General features: G+C 36.3%; 1 protein-coding gene and 1 long non-coding RNA gene across 2 annotated transcripts in view; one reads left to right on the top strand and one right to left on the bottom strand.

The window, feature by feature from the left end:
* Positions 1-2,931, bottom strand: part of LOC118271510 (neuropeptides capa receptor-like) — a 91,184-nt gene extending 88,253 nt beyond the window's left edge. Inside the window, exon 1 of the mRNA XM_050695791.1 lies at positions 2,263-2,931. Within this exon, the coding sequence (XP_050551748.1) occupies positions 2,263-2,557 (295 nt within the window). The 5' untranslated portion in view covers positions 2,558-2,931. The remainder of the gene's footprint in view (positions 1-2,262) is intronic.
* Positions 2,932-14,752: 11,821 nt separating this feature from the next.
* Positions 14,753-15,294, top strand: LOC126911023 (uncharacterized). Its single transcript, XR_007705586.1, has 2 exons — positions 14,753-14,953; positions 15,190-15,294. It is a non-coding gene; the product is annotated as an uncharacterized LOC126911023 (long non-coding RNA).
* The last annotated feature ends 1,222 nt before the right edge of the window (positions 15,295-16,516 follow it).

Genomic DNA, 16,516 nt, shown 5'->3' with positions numbered 1-16,516 from the left:
GTCACATAGGTCCTTCAGCACTGCTGTCCGGAAAATCCTTGAGAATCGTATGGATACCGCCGTACGTCTAGGATCCATACAGACAGACATTCTATTTATACAAATATTGTATTATTTGCTTTGACGTTCAAAAGGTGCCATCCCGGTCTATTTGAAATAAATAATTTTAATTCTGACTTTGACTTTAAATGTGTTAATCTCTAGAGTACGCATAATTACTATACTAAATGGATTTAAATGCAACTTGACTTTGATGGGAGATACAGTCACAATAGTCCCAGAATTGGGACTGAGTTTGCAAAGATTTACAATTTAGATTAAATCATTACTTCTTTGAGTTAGCAACAGCTAGTAGGAGTAACGGTCGGGAGATTCATTACGAACTTATATTGAGTACTGGATTAGTTGCTATGTTTGCTGTGTAGCTGTTTGAGATTAGCGGTTCAATGTCTTGTCATAAAATAATGAAAATGTTTTGAGGATATTGCTATGGATCTTGGAATTATCTAGAGTTTGGAACTACAAATTCTATGGAGTTTCTTGCTCGTTCCTCTCCATAGGAATCTGCACTTTGAAACGAGCAAATAGTTTCACTAGAGGACTGACCGACAGCCAGACATTCTGTTTATACAAATATTGTAATATTTGCTTTGACGATCAAAAGTGCCTTCCCGTTCTATTTGAAATACATAATATTAATTCTAACTTTGACTTTAAATTTGTTACTCTCTAACGCATAAACTACTAAATGGATTTAGATGCAACTTGGCACAGACTTTGGAATAAAACATGCCATTTTTATTTAGATAACACACAGTCGCTGGCCACTGTGGATCATTTTTTGAGTTAGACGGTACACGTCCACTGTTGAACAAAGGCCTCCCCCTTAGTCCTCCCCCAATTATATTGGATCAATATAATTTAGAGTCACTTTACAAATAACGAACAACCAACTTTACTGAAAGGCTTACTGACGAAATTATTTCTGTTATTATAAATATTCATAGCTCCCATTGATTGCCTTTGTAAGTCCTACTTAATTAAAATAAACACTTCGAATATAATACGATTACATAATAATATTTTAGAGTGTAACTTAAATACTTCAATACATAAAATTACTTGATATTTCAATGTTTGTATCTAGGATTAATTGTCTAGTGGTTACTTTCTTTATAAAAACAATTTCGAAGTGTAAACTTTTTCAATTTGTACGTAGTTTTAATGTGAAAATATTTTCATTAGAAAGAGAGCGGTGTTTAATCTGTTTGTTTGGATTAAAATGTTTGAAACAAATGCAAGGCTGCAAGTTTAATGACCTGCACAGGTTTATAAAAGTTTGGACGAAAAACAATTAGGTGCCAAGCCTTTTTTAAAAACAAGTGGCGCTACTCCAGAGTTTTCTCCCGTATCGTACGTGGGCTTAAAAACACAATGTCGTATTATTATACACATCACACTCAGACCCGGAACAACAATTTGTGTATCACAAAAACATTTAATAACTATGGAGGTTTCGTCGTTATCTCATACTAGTAATTTCTTCTGTGTCGTGGGTGCATTTACACAATCAGACTTCGACCAGGAAAAACAACAAAAAATATCCGTGGAGGTAGTTATCAAACCGGTAATGTGCAGCAAGTTAACCTCTATGTCAACCGTGCAGTCAGTTGTTTAATTATCCAGTTAATTTTATAAGTATTCTCTCTGGCAATTCTATGCTCTTGTACCGAAGAGCTACTTCAAATTAATTAAAAAGTATTTAATAATGTTTCGAAGTTTTTTTTGGGTGATAGGATCACACACACAACAATACTTAGGACACGCTGAGTATTGCATGTTTAACGCAAATAAAAACCGTTTTGTTAACCTATCTAGAGAGACATTTTGCATTAAAAGTAGACTTTTATGATTATAATTGTGAATTATGTGTGATTGTACACAAAAACCTTATCAAACATACATAACCTCTTGCCTGTCTCCTATGGCGGTAGGCAGAGAAAATGGAACGCCAATAGCTACGAATCTTACATATTTCTATCGCATCAATCAGTCTTTTCATGCATAGGTTAAGGGTAAAATCCTTATCAAGTCAATTATTTTAGTATCTATGTAAGTTTTCTAGATTTTTTAAACTTATCACAATAATGTCAACAATAAAAATATCCTAAATTGAAGAAATCTTTCTTCTCAATCGTACACTCTTGGCAGAGTGGTCGTGGTTGCTTCAAATTGAAGAAAAACTAAAAACAAATGACTTACCAAACAGCAACAACAGGAGATCACTCAACGCCAAGCTGAACAGATAATAATTAGTAGCAGTGTGCATGGCGGGGTGCTTCACGATGACCACGCACACCGCCACGTTGCCCACCACTCCCGTCAGGAATATCACCAGCAGCAGCACGGAGATGGGCACTATCTTCTGCAGAGGCAGGGTCCGAGGGCCCATCATGATCCACAGCATTTCTTCCTCCGAACAATCGAAGTAAGATAGATTCGTACATCGTTGGTAAAACTGCACTGCTGTCTCATTCGCGCGGTAAAACTCCGCCATTTTTCTTTTATTTTGTTTTTATTTTATTTGAAATTGGATTTGGAATTTGTGGCCAGCATTTTTTTTGTTGTTGTAAAAAGTTTGTTATTTTTTTTAGTAGATTAAAACTTTTATTGTTGATGTTATTCAAACTTGTTCGATTTTTAATTTACAAAGTTACTTAGAATTTATGTTTTTGTGCACTTATAACACTTAAAAATTACTTTTAAAACTTATAACTATAATATGTATACAGTATCATTATCATACACTCATATACTTATACAGATAATCCACTAAAATAATGTTTTTATTTAAAAAATAACTTTGTTATACTTAGTGAGTTTACGACGCGATCGCAGCGCTACGCAGCTACACTACGTCCGTAGCGGGCGGCACCTAGTATGCTACTGACGGTCCGGAATGCAAGGCTTACAGACTTCAATGCAAATCCCTCAGAGTTCCCTAATCCCTCTTTCACTGAAGCTTTCCTCTTAAGGTAATTAAAAAAGAAATTAAATTCAAATGATAGTGAAATGAGATTAGCTCTTCACTTGAACTTGAAGTTTTTATTTTATTTTCTAGAAAATAATGAAGTGGCTCGCGAAGTTGAAAGTAATTTGTAAAAGAACATTTTTAGTTTTTCTGTGCTTTTATAGTTACACGTGTTGCATTAAAGTTTTAATAGGATAATTAAAGTATTTAATTTGAAACGATTAACTGAATGAACTTACTTAGACGTGTAGGTAGGGTGAGCAGAGGTGTGTGAAATTGTGATAGGAGTATTCCTTTTCTACGGAGAGAGTTTCCTAAAAAAATATACAGAGTTTCCCAGCTTTTTTTATTGTAAGTTTAAAGTAAGTTGAAAGAGTAAAGAGAAAAACTTACAATAAGAAAAGTATATTATAGTAGATAATATAAGACTCAAATCAACACTTTTTCTAAATAAATGAACGTTAAAAGCGTACCCATTAAATGTTGGCCGAGTACTCTCCTCCGATTAATTAATACAATTAAGATTTCAATGGAAACCGTAATCGGTAATAAATTAAAAGAATCGTGCTTTCTATGAAATGAGGGTAATGTTCACTTGGAGAGAGTATAGATCTTGCTTAGGGAAATATTTATAAAGCGCATTGTTAGACAGAAATATTGTATTAATATGATTGTAAGACATATTGTAGTAATACCACGCCTATTAATCCTCAAAGGGCAATAAGCTAAGGGATGATTAAATGTAATACCCACTTGTGACTAATGATATTGTCTTATGCGTCACTTTATAGCGCTAATATATTGTTTTTATTAATAGTCTTATTGGCCGAGTCGATGTAATTAATTTTTTTCAAACAACGTTGTTCCTCACTAGGATTTTCTCCTGTGTAGAGGACGCGTTTACAAACATACAAGTTCACAACACATCTAGACTCTACACGAAGACTTGGAACAACAATTTGTGGACTACACAAAGAGTTGATCCGTGCGGAAATGCTTGACGTTGCGCGGCAGCCGGTAACCGAAACATGAGGTTTCAGATTTGTTATCCGAACAAGCAAATATATCGAAATTCTTCGTAGAAATTATACTGAATGTCTTACCAGTGCAGAATAAGCAGAAAAGTTTTTCTAATCACTGCTGTCCCATCTTCGTACTATCCTCGAAGCATTATAAGCGTAATGTTATGTTGAGCGAAAGAAAATATACATTCAGAATCCCTACTAACTAAATGGATCCTACTTACAAGCTATACATAAGTACTCGTACTTACATACACACTTACATACAATAATCAATCTTATTCCCTTAACATAAAGTCGAAAGCCTACTGAAGAAATTTTAGATAAAGGGGTAGTTTGATCTGCTTATGTCTGTACATTATTCAAATGTAGAGGACAGACCATATTTGGGTTCTAATCGGCTACTTTGTGGCCTATTTCTATTCAGTACGTACTTTATTTTTTTACACGCTTTTACCGAGCTGTTTACTCTCATCTCAGATTTGGGTCCTACGAGATTACTCACAGCCTCTTTTCTCTCTTTATCCAGTGAAGTTTTTTCCGCGAATCGCCGTTGCTTACTTTATTAATTCGGTTCCTGGAATTTTATTTTTGAAAACATTGAATAAACTGGTTCTTTGATATTGTAGCTAAAATGTAACTTGACAGAAAAAAGTACTTTAGGTATTTAATTTCTTTATGTAGTTCAAACTGTACTATACCTATATACAAACACCAGCTTCTGCCTGCAGCTTCGCCCGCGTTTCCATGGGATAAAAATTAGCCTATGTGTTATTCCAAACCATAATCTATCCCTATTCCAAATTTCATCCCGATCCCTTTAGTAGTTTTTGCGTGAAAGAGTAACAAAAATCCATACTCACAAACAATCGATTCGTTTTAACATAGGCAGAGGTGCACATTACAGCACATAACGAACTTTCGAATTTATAACATTAGTAGTTTACACATATACGTGGCAACTACCCAATTGCTAGCACTGCACCAAATTATCAGCACTCTGAATAAATCGACCAATTCTAAGGTTTTCACTTACTAATTTGGGTTTCCACACCTATAAATAAATAAATGTATGTTTTTGGAATCCTGCTATTGGGAAAATCATACTTTGAGACCTCAAATTGATGGAAATTATGTAAACAAACATTTGTGTCTTGCAGTTTCTTCTGTTTTTGCCTTTTTCTTGTGATCGCCGTTAAGGTCACGTGTTTACATTTTATGATATATCGTATCTTTTACAAATTTAATATTGAAACTAATGATTTCTCTGATATTTGAGATAATTTTTGATGATAATCTGAAGAGTAGAATTTGAGGTTTTGGTGATTAATTGGTAAAATAGGTAGTGCTGATAAATGGATCGAATATTTTGTAAATTCTAAATTATCAGCACTGGTGATGATAAATAGAAAAAAGTACATAAATACTAATTTCATATTTTTTAATGTAAATTATGTTTATTTTATGCAAAGAATTGATTTTGCTTTGTAAAACTAGTTTATACCATCAAAATCCAAATGTTAGCATGGTGCTGATAATTGGATCAGAAGCATGCTGATAAATTGGTTTCCCTAGAATATCATCATCTCTTCTTATTTCTTTCTATTTATTTTTTCTCTTCTTATTTTTTGTTTTATTACCAGTATTATTAGCAGAGATTTTGTAGATGGTATGCAAGCTACGACAACTTTAGAGATTATTTTAGTAGTGCGCAATTGGTATGTCTTGATAATATTTACTAACACCAGTCAGATTACAGGACATTTTAATGGTGTTAAAAAAAAGAGATTTACTTGGCCATCGTACGTAGGTAATCGTGCAATAGACCATCGTAATTCATTGTCATGAAATAGACTAAACAATTTAATACGAAAAATGTCAACAAAAGTAGGTATACTTGTGTTTTCATGCGATGGCCAAGTCAATCTATTTTATTTAAAACGTAAAATTAATGTAATATTGATATGATAACAATTTACATTATAACTTAAGACAGAAGGTCTCTTAAGTAGGGACTAAATAAAATAACCGACTTGGTATTACTTACATGGATCTCACATTTTTTTACGGTACATAAACTGATGAGGTGCGCGACTTGGATTTTTTTACAGAATGTTTTTGATGGTATCTCACTTCTTTTTGTAGATTCAATTATTTCATTAAACAATAAAATGTAACTGCATCAATAACTTTGTAATCTCATACATTTATATGGGTTTACAAAGTTATTGGTGTGATGAAATTGTAACTGTATCAATAACTTTGTAACCCCATAAATTTTTATAGGATTACAAAGTTATTGATGCAGTTGATGTATCTAAAAAACTGGACTGAATTTACAAAGTATTTGATTTTTCCCCTGATTTAGGTACTAAATACTAATTTTATGCAAACATTTTAAGCTTCTATGTCTGTTAAAAGTGCTTTATACTTTTGATGATCTGTCAGTCAGTGACAAAATTTCGAAACTTTAACATGTTATAATTCTTAAAGTAATGGTTAAAATTTAATAAAAATTCAAATATACCATGTTTGTATAATGCCTGCTTAGTATTTGAAAATTCAGGCTTCTTGTTTTATCCACAATGAAGTTATAGGCGGTCGAAATTGGCCTGAATGGCTTCGAGAAAAGGATAGTAAGGCCGAGACGCTTTATTTTGCTCGACTTATACAGATAAAAGTATTATTAGTTTATAAGTAATTATTTTGTTACCTACTTACTAACTATGTAAAAAATAAATTAAAACAGGTTTTAATAATGTAACTAAATTTTTTAATGCAATTCCTAACAGTGATAGTGAGGTGCTGATAATTGGGTTGCTCTATGCTAGTAATTGGTGAAGATGGTGCCAGTAAATGGTGACAGACCCATTTTTTATTCTTACTTGTCTAAATAATCTTGGATAGAGGTCAATCATGTTTTTCTTTTATTATTGTCTTCCTTATTAAATATTATAACTATAAAATTTACCTTAACGGGTGAAAGCCTTTTTTTCACAATAATAAATTGACTTAAATTAGGACTAACTCTTAAAGTGCTGATAATTGGGTAGTTTACCCTAGTTTGTACCTGTAAATACTGTTTTGTGTATTTCTCATTAAATTACTTAAAAATAACGGTTTACTCCCGTAAATATACCTATTGAGAAAAGCTCTACAAATTTCGAATCACAGAGGGACTCTTCTTTATACGCGGAGCGGGTACGCACGCTGCTGGTAGTACACACGCATTTAGTGGAGCTTTTCTCAGTATATTTCCGTAAGTAAACAGTTAGTTTTAAGTTTAGTATTTTTCACTAAATCTATCATCATTTAGAGTTCATCCGTGATCATGGCACTTGCAACAGTACCGAAATATCGGAAACTCATAGACATAAATAAACATGGTCACTAACACCGACATCTATTTAAAACTTATTCTCACTAAATTTTTATGAGTACAATAATGTCCTGAGTATCCGGCAAAAGTCCACTGCAGAACAAATGTTCTCCATTTAAGGGGGCATTACCCTAATCCCTACAATTAGCAGTCGCCTTGAGGATTGTTTCACAAACGTTTATTCAATTACTAACCTTAGGAGACGAGCCGTTGATCCACATTCACTTAACACCTAATCTATATTTCAAAGCGGTTTTTGTTTTACGATAGTAAGTTGTCAACACGGTGTTATTAAGTGTCCCCCAATAAAGGGAGGTAATGTCGCATGACAGCAACAAAGAGAAAATAAATATGATGACTGTCCGATATATGATTAGGGTCGTCCCTATTTCATCTTTCCTTCATTCCCGTTGTTAGAATCAAAGAAGGAAAGAATCGTTATTGTTGTTAGTTTGACCACAATATTGCGCGATATACTATTTTCCTGTTGTCTATTAGTTCCGTGGAAAACGAAGAATGAAGCAGCATCGATATCTCATAAGAAATATTATTTTTACTCGACTAGTTTGTATAAGTGTGTCACAGAATGCTGCTCATAAATATGAGCCTCTAATTTGACATGAAACTAGTCGCGTTCCTCGTCCAACAGTTACGTGAGTAAGTCGAAAAATATAATAATTAATTTAGTATGTCTCACGAACGTTCATCGAACAATGTCTGCGGTACCCACTCAGAGTAATTTAATGATTACCTAAACTATTCCTTGATAACGGTTTTCTTACGAAAACAATTACTAAGGACTAGCTTAGTGATCATTAAATCACTGCATACAGCGCAGCAGTATAGTACTATTTATTTTTTACAATTAAAGGAAGTTACTCAAGTTAAGCTTAAAAGTAGACGTAGTTATGCTACTTCTATTATATCAACAAGCCTATTATATGTATCACACATGATATACAAATCCAAACTCTGTACTTTAACTAATGTATTTCTTTATTTCATTGAACAGATGATACAAAAACGAATTTATTATAAAAAGAAAAAAAAATACATAACATCATGAAAACCCTTAATCAAAACAAACGTAGCAATATAAATAACAATATATACTTAAAAGAACAAATATTTAAACCGTATTGTATGTGTGTAATCATCTGTCAACTGGCCTGAAATTACTGGACTGTGGTGCGAAGATAAGATATCAGAGCCTGCATGAAATGAACAGGCTATCTGAATGGATCTATGTGGACCAGTAGGGCTACCTAGAGGCTTGTCTACATCGTTATAACAAAGTATATGTATTCTAGTAAGGACTTTCAAATATAATATAAAAATAAGTAAGTATTTTCTTTTGAAAAAAAAAAAAGAATATTTGTTAGGAAGAATCCTGTTTTTATTAAAATTATAATCAAGAACTACAGTGTGAAGTTTTTGTTCCATGTGTGTAAAGAAAAGCACATTGTAACCTGCTAAGCTATTCTGTGACTATCCATTTCAAGTGAGCTCGATCGCAGTCAGCCATGTTGTGAGTTAGAGTTTTGGCCAATGTTGGACGAGAATGCGATCGAGCTTTTGAATTGACAATTACAAAAACATCAGCAATAAGCCTATTGATTCAAAAGATAAGTAACGTGTAACAAAATGTAATTACATCTCTAATCTCGGTACCTACGAGCATTTCACACGTTCTCCTTTGGCTTTTGTACAAATAAAATTCAAATTGGCAATTACGTAACTGTTATCTCATTCACACAACCCATTGAGGGTGATGTAAGTACACTCATATTCAGAGATACAAGGATATCATTCCAAGTAACGATTGTCATTTGTCTGTGTGTTCGGCACTCTGATTGGCCGGCTCGAATAAACCAACCAATCAGAGCGCCGAACGCGCTCTTGTAAAGCAAACTCGTACTAAGGGTACTGCATTGTTTGGACGACAATCGTTGCTTACTTACACTTACGTAAGTACACTTCTTGCATACAACTCTCTTCATTATGACATGAATACACGTTCAGTTTGTTGCAATCATCCAATGACTTCTACCGCCTTGGGTGAGGCGAGAGAGAGTGTCAGACTTTTACTGACTAAAACCACCCCGTTTCTACTCCTGCTCTTCAATTTGGAACCCCTGTACACGGTCTTCCGCAGCTCAATAACACACCACTGAACTCCATCTTCAGCTCTTCAAATCCAGCCCCTACCAACCGTATAACGGATATCGTCACTCCATTCAGCTGGAGAGTCTATCACACAAACGACTTGAAATATTTCTTTCCCAAAAAAAAAAATAAACAAGGGGTGTGCGAAAAGCGAAAAGCGTAAAATATGGTTCGAATTTTTCACGTCCCATCGTGTATCGTGTAGATAGATACTGTAGATTGACTTAACCCTTCCCGCGCCGACCTACAAACTGGTGGAGATTGGCCAGACATGACATGTGTCGAGTGGTGTATCGAGTTTGAATAGAAACCCGAGCATTGAAGATGACTGACATTCGATTAGATTGGCATCTGGCAACCTGCACAGGATAATAGTACCGGTGTGCGGTGTGCGGGCGCTGCATTGTGTTTGTGCAACTATGTACACGACGGCTGTGAAAGGGTTGCTTGAATTATACTACTTAGGTAGATTTTGCAGGTAATCACGTATTTGTTATGTGATCGAACTCAATGAAGTAATTAATTACATGTAAGTTAGATATTTGTTATTAAACATTTCATTTTATGACAATTAAGAGTGAGAGAGGCATGTTTCGGCACCAATGGGTCGGCTCGACTGGACCACACAATTGACGTAAAACAACGCTTGCGTTGTGTTTTGTCGTGTCTAGTAGACGAAACTCTCTAGTTTCTGCCTACTACCTACCTCCCCATGGAATAAACGCAAAACCAAGCTTTCACTAGATTTTCTACGTCAACTTCTATAACTAGACTAATAAATAAAGTTTGTCTGTTTGTAATATTGAAATAACCACTTTTTCTACGTGTATAAAATATGAACAAATGAACATCCATACGATACAAACAATAATATAATATTTTTCTTATGTCTGTCGTCTTTCTGTCTGTTTGTTCTGACTAATCTCTAAAATGGTTAGACAGACGTTGACGCGACATTTATTAGCAGGTAGCTGATATACGAAGGGGCAACTTAAACTACTTCCAATTTAAAAAAGAAATACATATATAAGTATATTTACATACTATGCACATATATTAGACACAAAGTCCGTAATCCACTCGAGCGAAGCCGCGGACATCAGCCAGTAACAACAGAAACTCATTTATTACTCACATAAAACCCGTAAAAAGATAGCAATGACAGGACAGACTAGCCTACAGAGACAGTAAATAAGTAAATACTTAAGAAAAACATATATTTTTGGAGAAAAACTTTTCAAAAGGTAGCAATATTTTACTCGACAAGGATCGTAGGCTGCACAAAAAACATCTGTGACATTTACCTATTCTTTTTGTGAAGACCAACTTGATGGATGGTCTGTCTGCAGGTACCAGACGTCTGGTTAAATCCTTTACTTCCATTGAATATAGAACGTAGACCGGCGGCCATTTAATTTTGAACTAGGGCTTAACATTAGCAATTACTTTTATACCAATTCAGAACTTCTTATCTACAAGCGTACAAAACAAAATTGTGAATCATGGTTGGCTGGCCAGATTTCCATGATTTCTTTTTTATTATAACTTTCGTGAGACGTCCTAAATTACTTATTATGTTATCGGCATACTCACGTAACTGTTTGACGAGGAACTCGAGCCAAGAGGAGGTTCATGAGCAGCATTCCGCGACACACGACGCAGTGATTGTCGCGGAATGCTACGTGAGTAAGCCGATAATATAATCACTGATTTCTTTTTTTTTGCTGAAATTGCCTCAGTGTTGCCATTTTTTGATAATGAAGGAAAGGTAGCTTATTTGAGAAGCTTATAAAGTATTTAGTATTTTATTTCTAAAGGAACAGAAAAATAATAAAATTTTTATTCGTAAACACAGTCACGGGCTAAAGCTAGTCCTACAATATGCTGATAAGTTTTGATAAATTGTTATTGTAATGTAAGTGAAAATACAATTGAGCGGATTTAATAAAGATTAATAGTTCTCTGGCACGGTAGGCATAACGGCTGAGTTTTCTTGTAAATTTTTATTTGTGGCCCATACATTGTAGGTTATGTTGTAGTGAAGCTATTATGGAGTGAGTACAAATCATTACTGCGTGTTGTAACTGACAGTTTCGAAATTATAAAAACATTTCAGTTTTAACTTACTAAAAAAACGTGTTTTACTCACGTAAATTATTTTAATGGAGAAAAGAAAAGAAATTTTTCGTGAGTAAACGGTGATTTTTCTTTTAGTTAATTTAGTATGTATCACGATACTTATTATAAACGTTAAAATAAAAAAGTCTAATAATAAATTTATTGTGCTACTGTGTGTTAAGCTTTTGTGTCTTATAATTATAGTGAAACGTCAAAAATTTGTAAGCGCCCGACTAGTATGATCAGGGCTCATAAACTGGAGCTACGTGTTCGGTGACCGACAAAGCTATGCATCCAACAGTTGAACAGTTAGAACATAACACAACAACACAACACATAACGTAGATATTTTCTTTGTAGCTCATTAACTGAAGATTCTAAGAAAACTAAACCTTGTCTTTTAATATAAAACATAAAATGGTTTTGACAACAAATTAAATGATGTATGCATAATTTACTAAGATACATTATAGCTACATATTAACATAAAATCTAGACAAATAAATAAAATTGGAGTTTCTGTTTGTAATATTGAAAAAACCTTACATACATACATCCAAAAATCACATTTATTGCAATTTTTGCCTGTTTGTACCGGCTAATCTCTGAAATAGCTGTACCGGTTTTGATGGGAGTTTTATTGGCAGGTAGCTGGTGGTTTAAAGAGTAACTTAAGCTACTTCTATTTTATAAAACATATTTAATTTAAGAAAAACATTACAAATCCAAATTATACCAGAAATCATTACTTATTATTCTACGCGAACGAAGTCGCGGACAACAGCTAGTTATAATCATAACATGTAGCTCTACATTATAATATAATGTAGTCTCTTCTACATTAACAATTTAGAAAGAGCAATTACAAACAACTTCACATATTAAAGTTAAATATTAAGAGAGTCTAAATATTAATATGTAAGTATATTAAGTACTCTCGAGAGTACACTTAGCACAACTTACTTGCTTTTACAGGTGAGCCTTTGAAACGTCGACTGGTTTTAATCTAATCTATCTAGTTTCTTCTCTTTAACTTACCTTACCTTGGGTACCTTGGATAGTTGGGTAGCTGGACAACTTTCCAATGTGCTGACGAGTCTTTAAACATTCATTGAAACGGTTACAAATAGGTATCTTATTTTCTTTCAACAGTTTTCTTTTTTAGTTTTGTAGAAGTCCGTATTGAATTGAAATTAAGTTTGGATGAATGTTACTTTACACATCTGGCATTTTGGCGAAAATATGGTTTAACATAGGTTTTAATAGTTTACTGCAATGTAGGTATATTAAATAAATATAGTATGAATTTGTGCTATTTGAGCTCAGTGCTTATCGACTTATCACCAGAAAAATTAGTGACACTGCCTGTTCTGGGCGCTTACTCCTGAAACCGATTTCAATGATTATGCAATTTCAATCCAATCATCTCAATAATTTATCAATGTCAAAACTATTCTACGTAGCTGTTACAATTAGCATTCAGAGTACGGAGTGTAAAGCCAAACTCAATACCATTTAGTTCATTCAATATCCACACAATACGGAAGCAATGGACGCTTGTGTTTCAACTCAAGAGTCCGAAATTTTGCAATATCAACGTCGATCGATCGGAATTGGATTCAAGAGAAAGCCCGCTGGTCTAAAAACTCAGCAACTCATTTCACCCAAATGAGGAACTCTCTTCCAAATAGTTACTACCGTGTTATTAAAATTTGTGAACAGTGACACGTTACATTCTGTGCTGTCTATCCAGTAATATGCTGTAAACTCGTTAAGTCGTGTCATGAGCGTGTTATTAAAACAAACAGTTAAATACTTCATGAACGAACACATTTCAGACCATTAGTCACGAGTCGTGAACACGTAAGTGTAACCTGTTGGTACGAAAAAAAATTCTAAACTACTTACTTCAATTTCAACATTTTGAAACATTTCATATCAGTCTCACGTATTCTGTAGTTTTATCCAATACTTAGAGACTGCCGTCACCGAACACATCCCTGAGGACACGGCGGTGCTCAGCCCACGCAGGGCACACCGCCACCATATGCTCCACCGTGTCCTCAGACGGTCCTTGCAGTGATGTCACCCGTGCGTTTCCTCCCACCCTATCAGAAACAGAAACCTGCCGAAGCTCCCATGTCCGGTAAGCACCTGCGTCAGGCGGTAGGTGAGGACACTCTAGCGCCTCTCTAGCCACTCCTCAAAGAGGGGACTTACCAGCTAGCCCGAATACTACGTCCAACTACGTTTTAAAATACTGCTAACAGAGACAATAAGTATTTATTGTATCCAATACCTTAACAAAAGAAATCCAAAGCGATTTGATAAAAAAGTTTCGTACAAAATTCTTAAGAAATTCGAATCGTCTTTTATTAAAATTCTCAAGAGCAGTTTTTGGCGGCGAACTTTTTTAACATCACAATGACAGAAAGTTTGGCAAACAAATGCCATCCACAATTTCATTACTTTGCAAACCAATATCAATAGAGGGCAGCAGTTTGAACTTTATTTACATTACAAAAGAAATATATAGGCACCTTGTTGAACGAGCAGGGTTTCAAAATAGGTCCTTTTTTATTGCTACCAACTTTTTCTCTATCACTGTAGATTTGAAACTGTTTAGTGACAGTTTGGCTTATCTGTCTTTATCAAATTCTGTCTACAATACGCGTATGTGTCTACGCTTTACCCGCTTAAGTGTACCCTTAGCACGAGTTTGCTTTACGTTGGACAAAAACGAAACGAGACCTCTTTCAGCGTTCTAATTAATTAATCATTCTTTACGAATGAACCAACCAATCAGAGCGCTGAATGCGCTCTTGTTTCGATCTCGCTCAACTTAAAACAAACTCGTACGAAGCATGTGTTTCGACGTTTCAAACCACTCCAGGGCTTATAATCGCGAACAGTATATACGGACAATCGATACGAAGAGCTTCACATAGCTAACTTAGTATGCATCATCAGCTCATAATTGATCACAGGAGATTAACCTATTCTATGGACTACCACAGTATATGATAAGTAAGTTTTTAAACGGTTTTATTTAGCTCACCCCGTTTGTTTTATTCTTTCTTGGGTCAAATTTAGTAATTCAAATTTCACCCTCTTCCTGTCAACCGATTAATCTGAAATTTTGTGTACACTTTGGATTTTGGTGACAATACAATTATGTTTATTCATTATCATTATAAATTCAAGATGGCCGCCGCTACAAAATGGCGGATAATTTAGGTTTTATTAATCCCATCAATATGGGTATCAAATGAAAGGGCTCAACAAGCAGAATACAATATGCTATAAAAAAATTAAATCTAAGATGGCGGCCGCGACAAAATGGCGGATAACGTAGGTTTTATCAATCCCATCAATATGGGTATCAAATGAAAGGTCTCAACAAGTAGAATACAATTTACTATGCAAAATTGAAATCTAAGATGGCCGCCGCTACAAAATGGCGGATAATTTAGGTTTTATTAATCCCATCAATATGGGTATCAAATGAAAGGGCTCAACAAGCAGAATACAATATACTATAAAAAAATTAAATCTAAGATGGCGGCCGCTACAAAATGGCGGATAACGTAGGTTTTATCAATCCCATCAATATGGGTATCAAATGAAAGGTCTTGACAAGAAGAATACAGTGCACTATACAACCTCAATATTTAAGATGGGCGCAACCACTAAATGGCGTATGTGCTTTCATGGCCGCGGGAACGCGCCACCTCCGGGTGGGTCCCAAATAACGGCGGAAGGGGTTTCCATCGGCGTCGAGACTACGATGAAGTATCTAGGACTCGTCCTCGACAGTCGATGGAACTTCGTGGAGCACTTCCGACGATTGGCTCCTAAGTTGGAACGGACGGGGGTTGCGCTAAGCGGCTCCTACCAAATTTCGGGGGCCAAATGCCTCCTGCCGGAGGTTGTATGCAGGGATCGTGCGGTCCATGGCCCTCTACGGCGCCCCTGTGTGGGGGCCGAACCTAATGCGGCGACCAGCTCGGGCGCTGCTCACCTCTCAGAGGGTCATGGCCATCCGGGTGATCCGAGGATATCGCACGATCTCCGGGGAGGCGGCGAACCTCCTTGCCGGATTACCGCCGTGGGATTTGGAGGCGAAGGTGCTCGCGCGGCGACGCGTGTCGCCGGGGCGAAACTCCACTGCCGCGCCAAATCAGTGCGTGGCGGGACGAGCTCCGGCGCGATCTCATGGCGGATTGGCAGCAACGACTGTCGCAACCGAAGGCTGGGCTCGCTGTCATTGCAGCGGTAAGTCCCCTCTTTGAGGAGTGGCTAGAGAGGCGCCAGGGCGTCCTCACCTACCGCCTGACGCAGGTGCTTACCGGACATGGGAGTTTCGGTAGGTTCCTGTTCCTTATTGGGCGGGAGGAAACGCCCGGGTGTCATCACTGTGAGGACCGCCCGGAGGACACGGTAGAACATACGGTGGCGGTGTGCCCTGCGTGGGCTGTGCACCGCCAAGTCCTCAGGGATGTGGTCGGCGACGGCGACCTCTCACGCCCGGCACTGGTTCAGGCCATGGTGCGGAGTGAGAGGGACTGGGATGCCGTCTCCTCCTTCTGCGAAGCAGTCATGCTAGCTAAGGAGGAGGCGGGGCGCGTGAGAGAACAAACCTCCTCACGCCCCAGCCGTCGCGAGAGACACTCCGGGCGTCGGGGATTGCGTGACGATCTCCGGCCGATCCACCACCCAAGTCAAGATTTTGTATCGTGTGGAGGACTGTGTGGTGTTAGGGTGGCTAAAATGATACGTCGTTAGCGGTACACCACCCAA

The sequence above is a fragment of the Spodoptera frugiperda genome, chromosome 9 (assembly GCF_023101765.2).
Source record: "Spodoptera frugiperda isolate SF20-4 chromosome 9, AGI-APGP_CSIRO_Sfru_2.0, whole genome shotgun sequence".
NCBI lineage: Eukaryota > Metazoa > Arthropoda > Insecta > Lepidoptera > Noctuidae > Spodoptera > Spodoptera frugiperda.
This window is presented reverse-complemented; position numbering and strand designations above follow the sequence as displayed.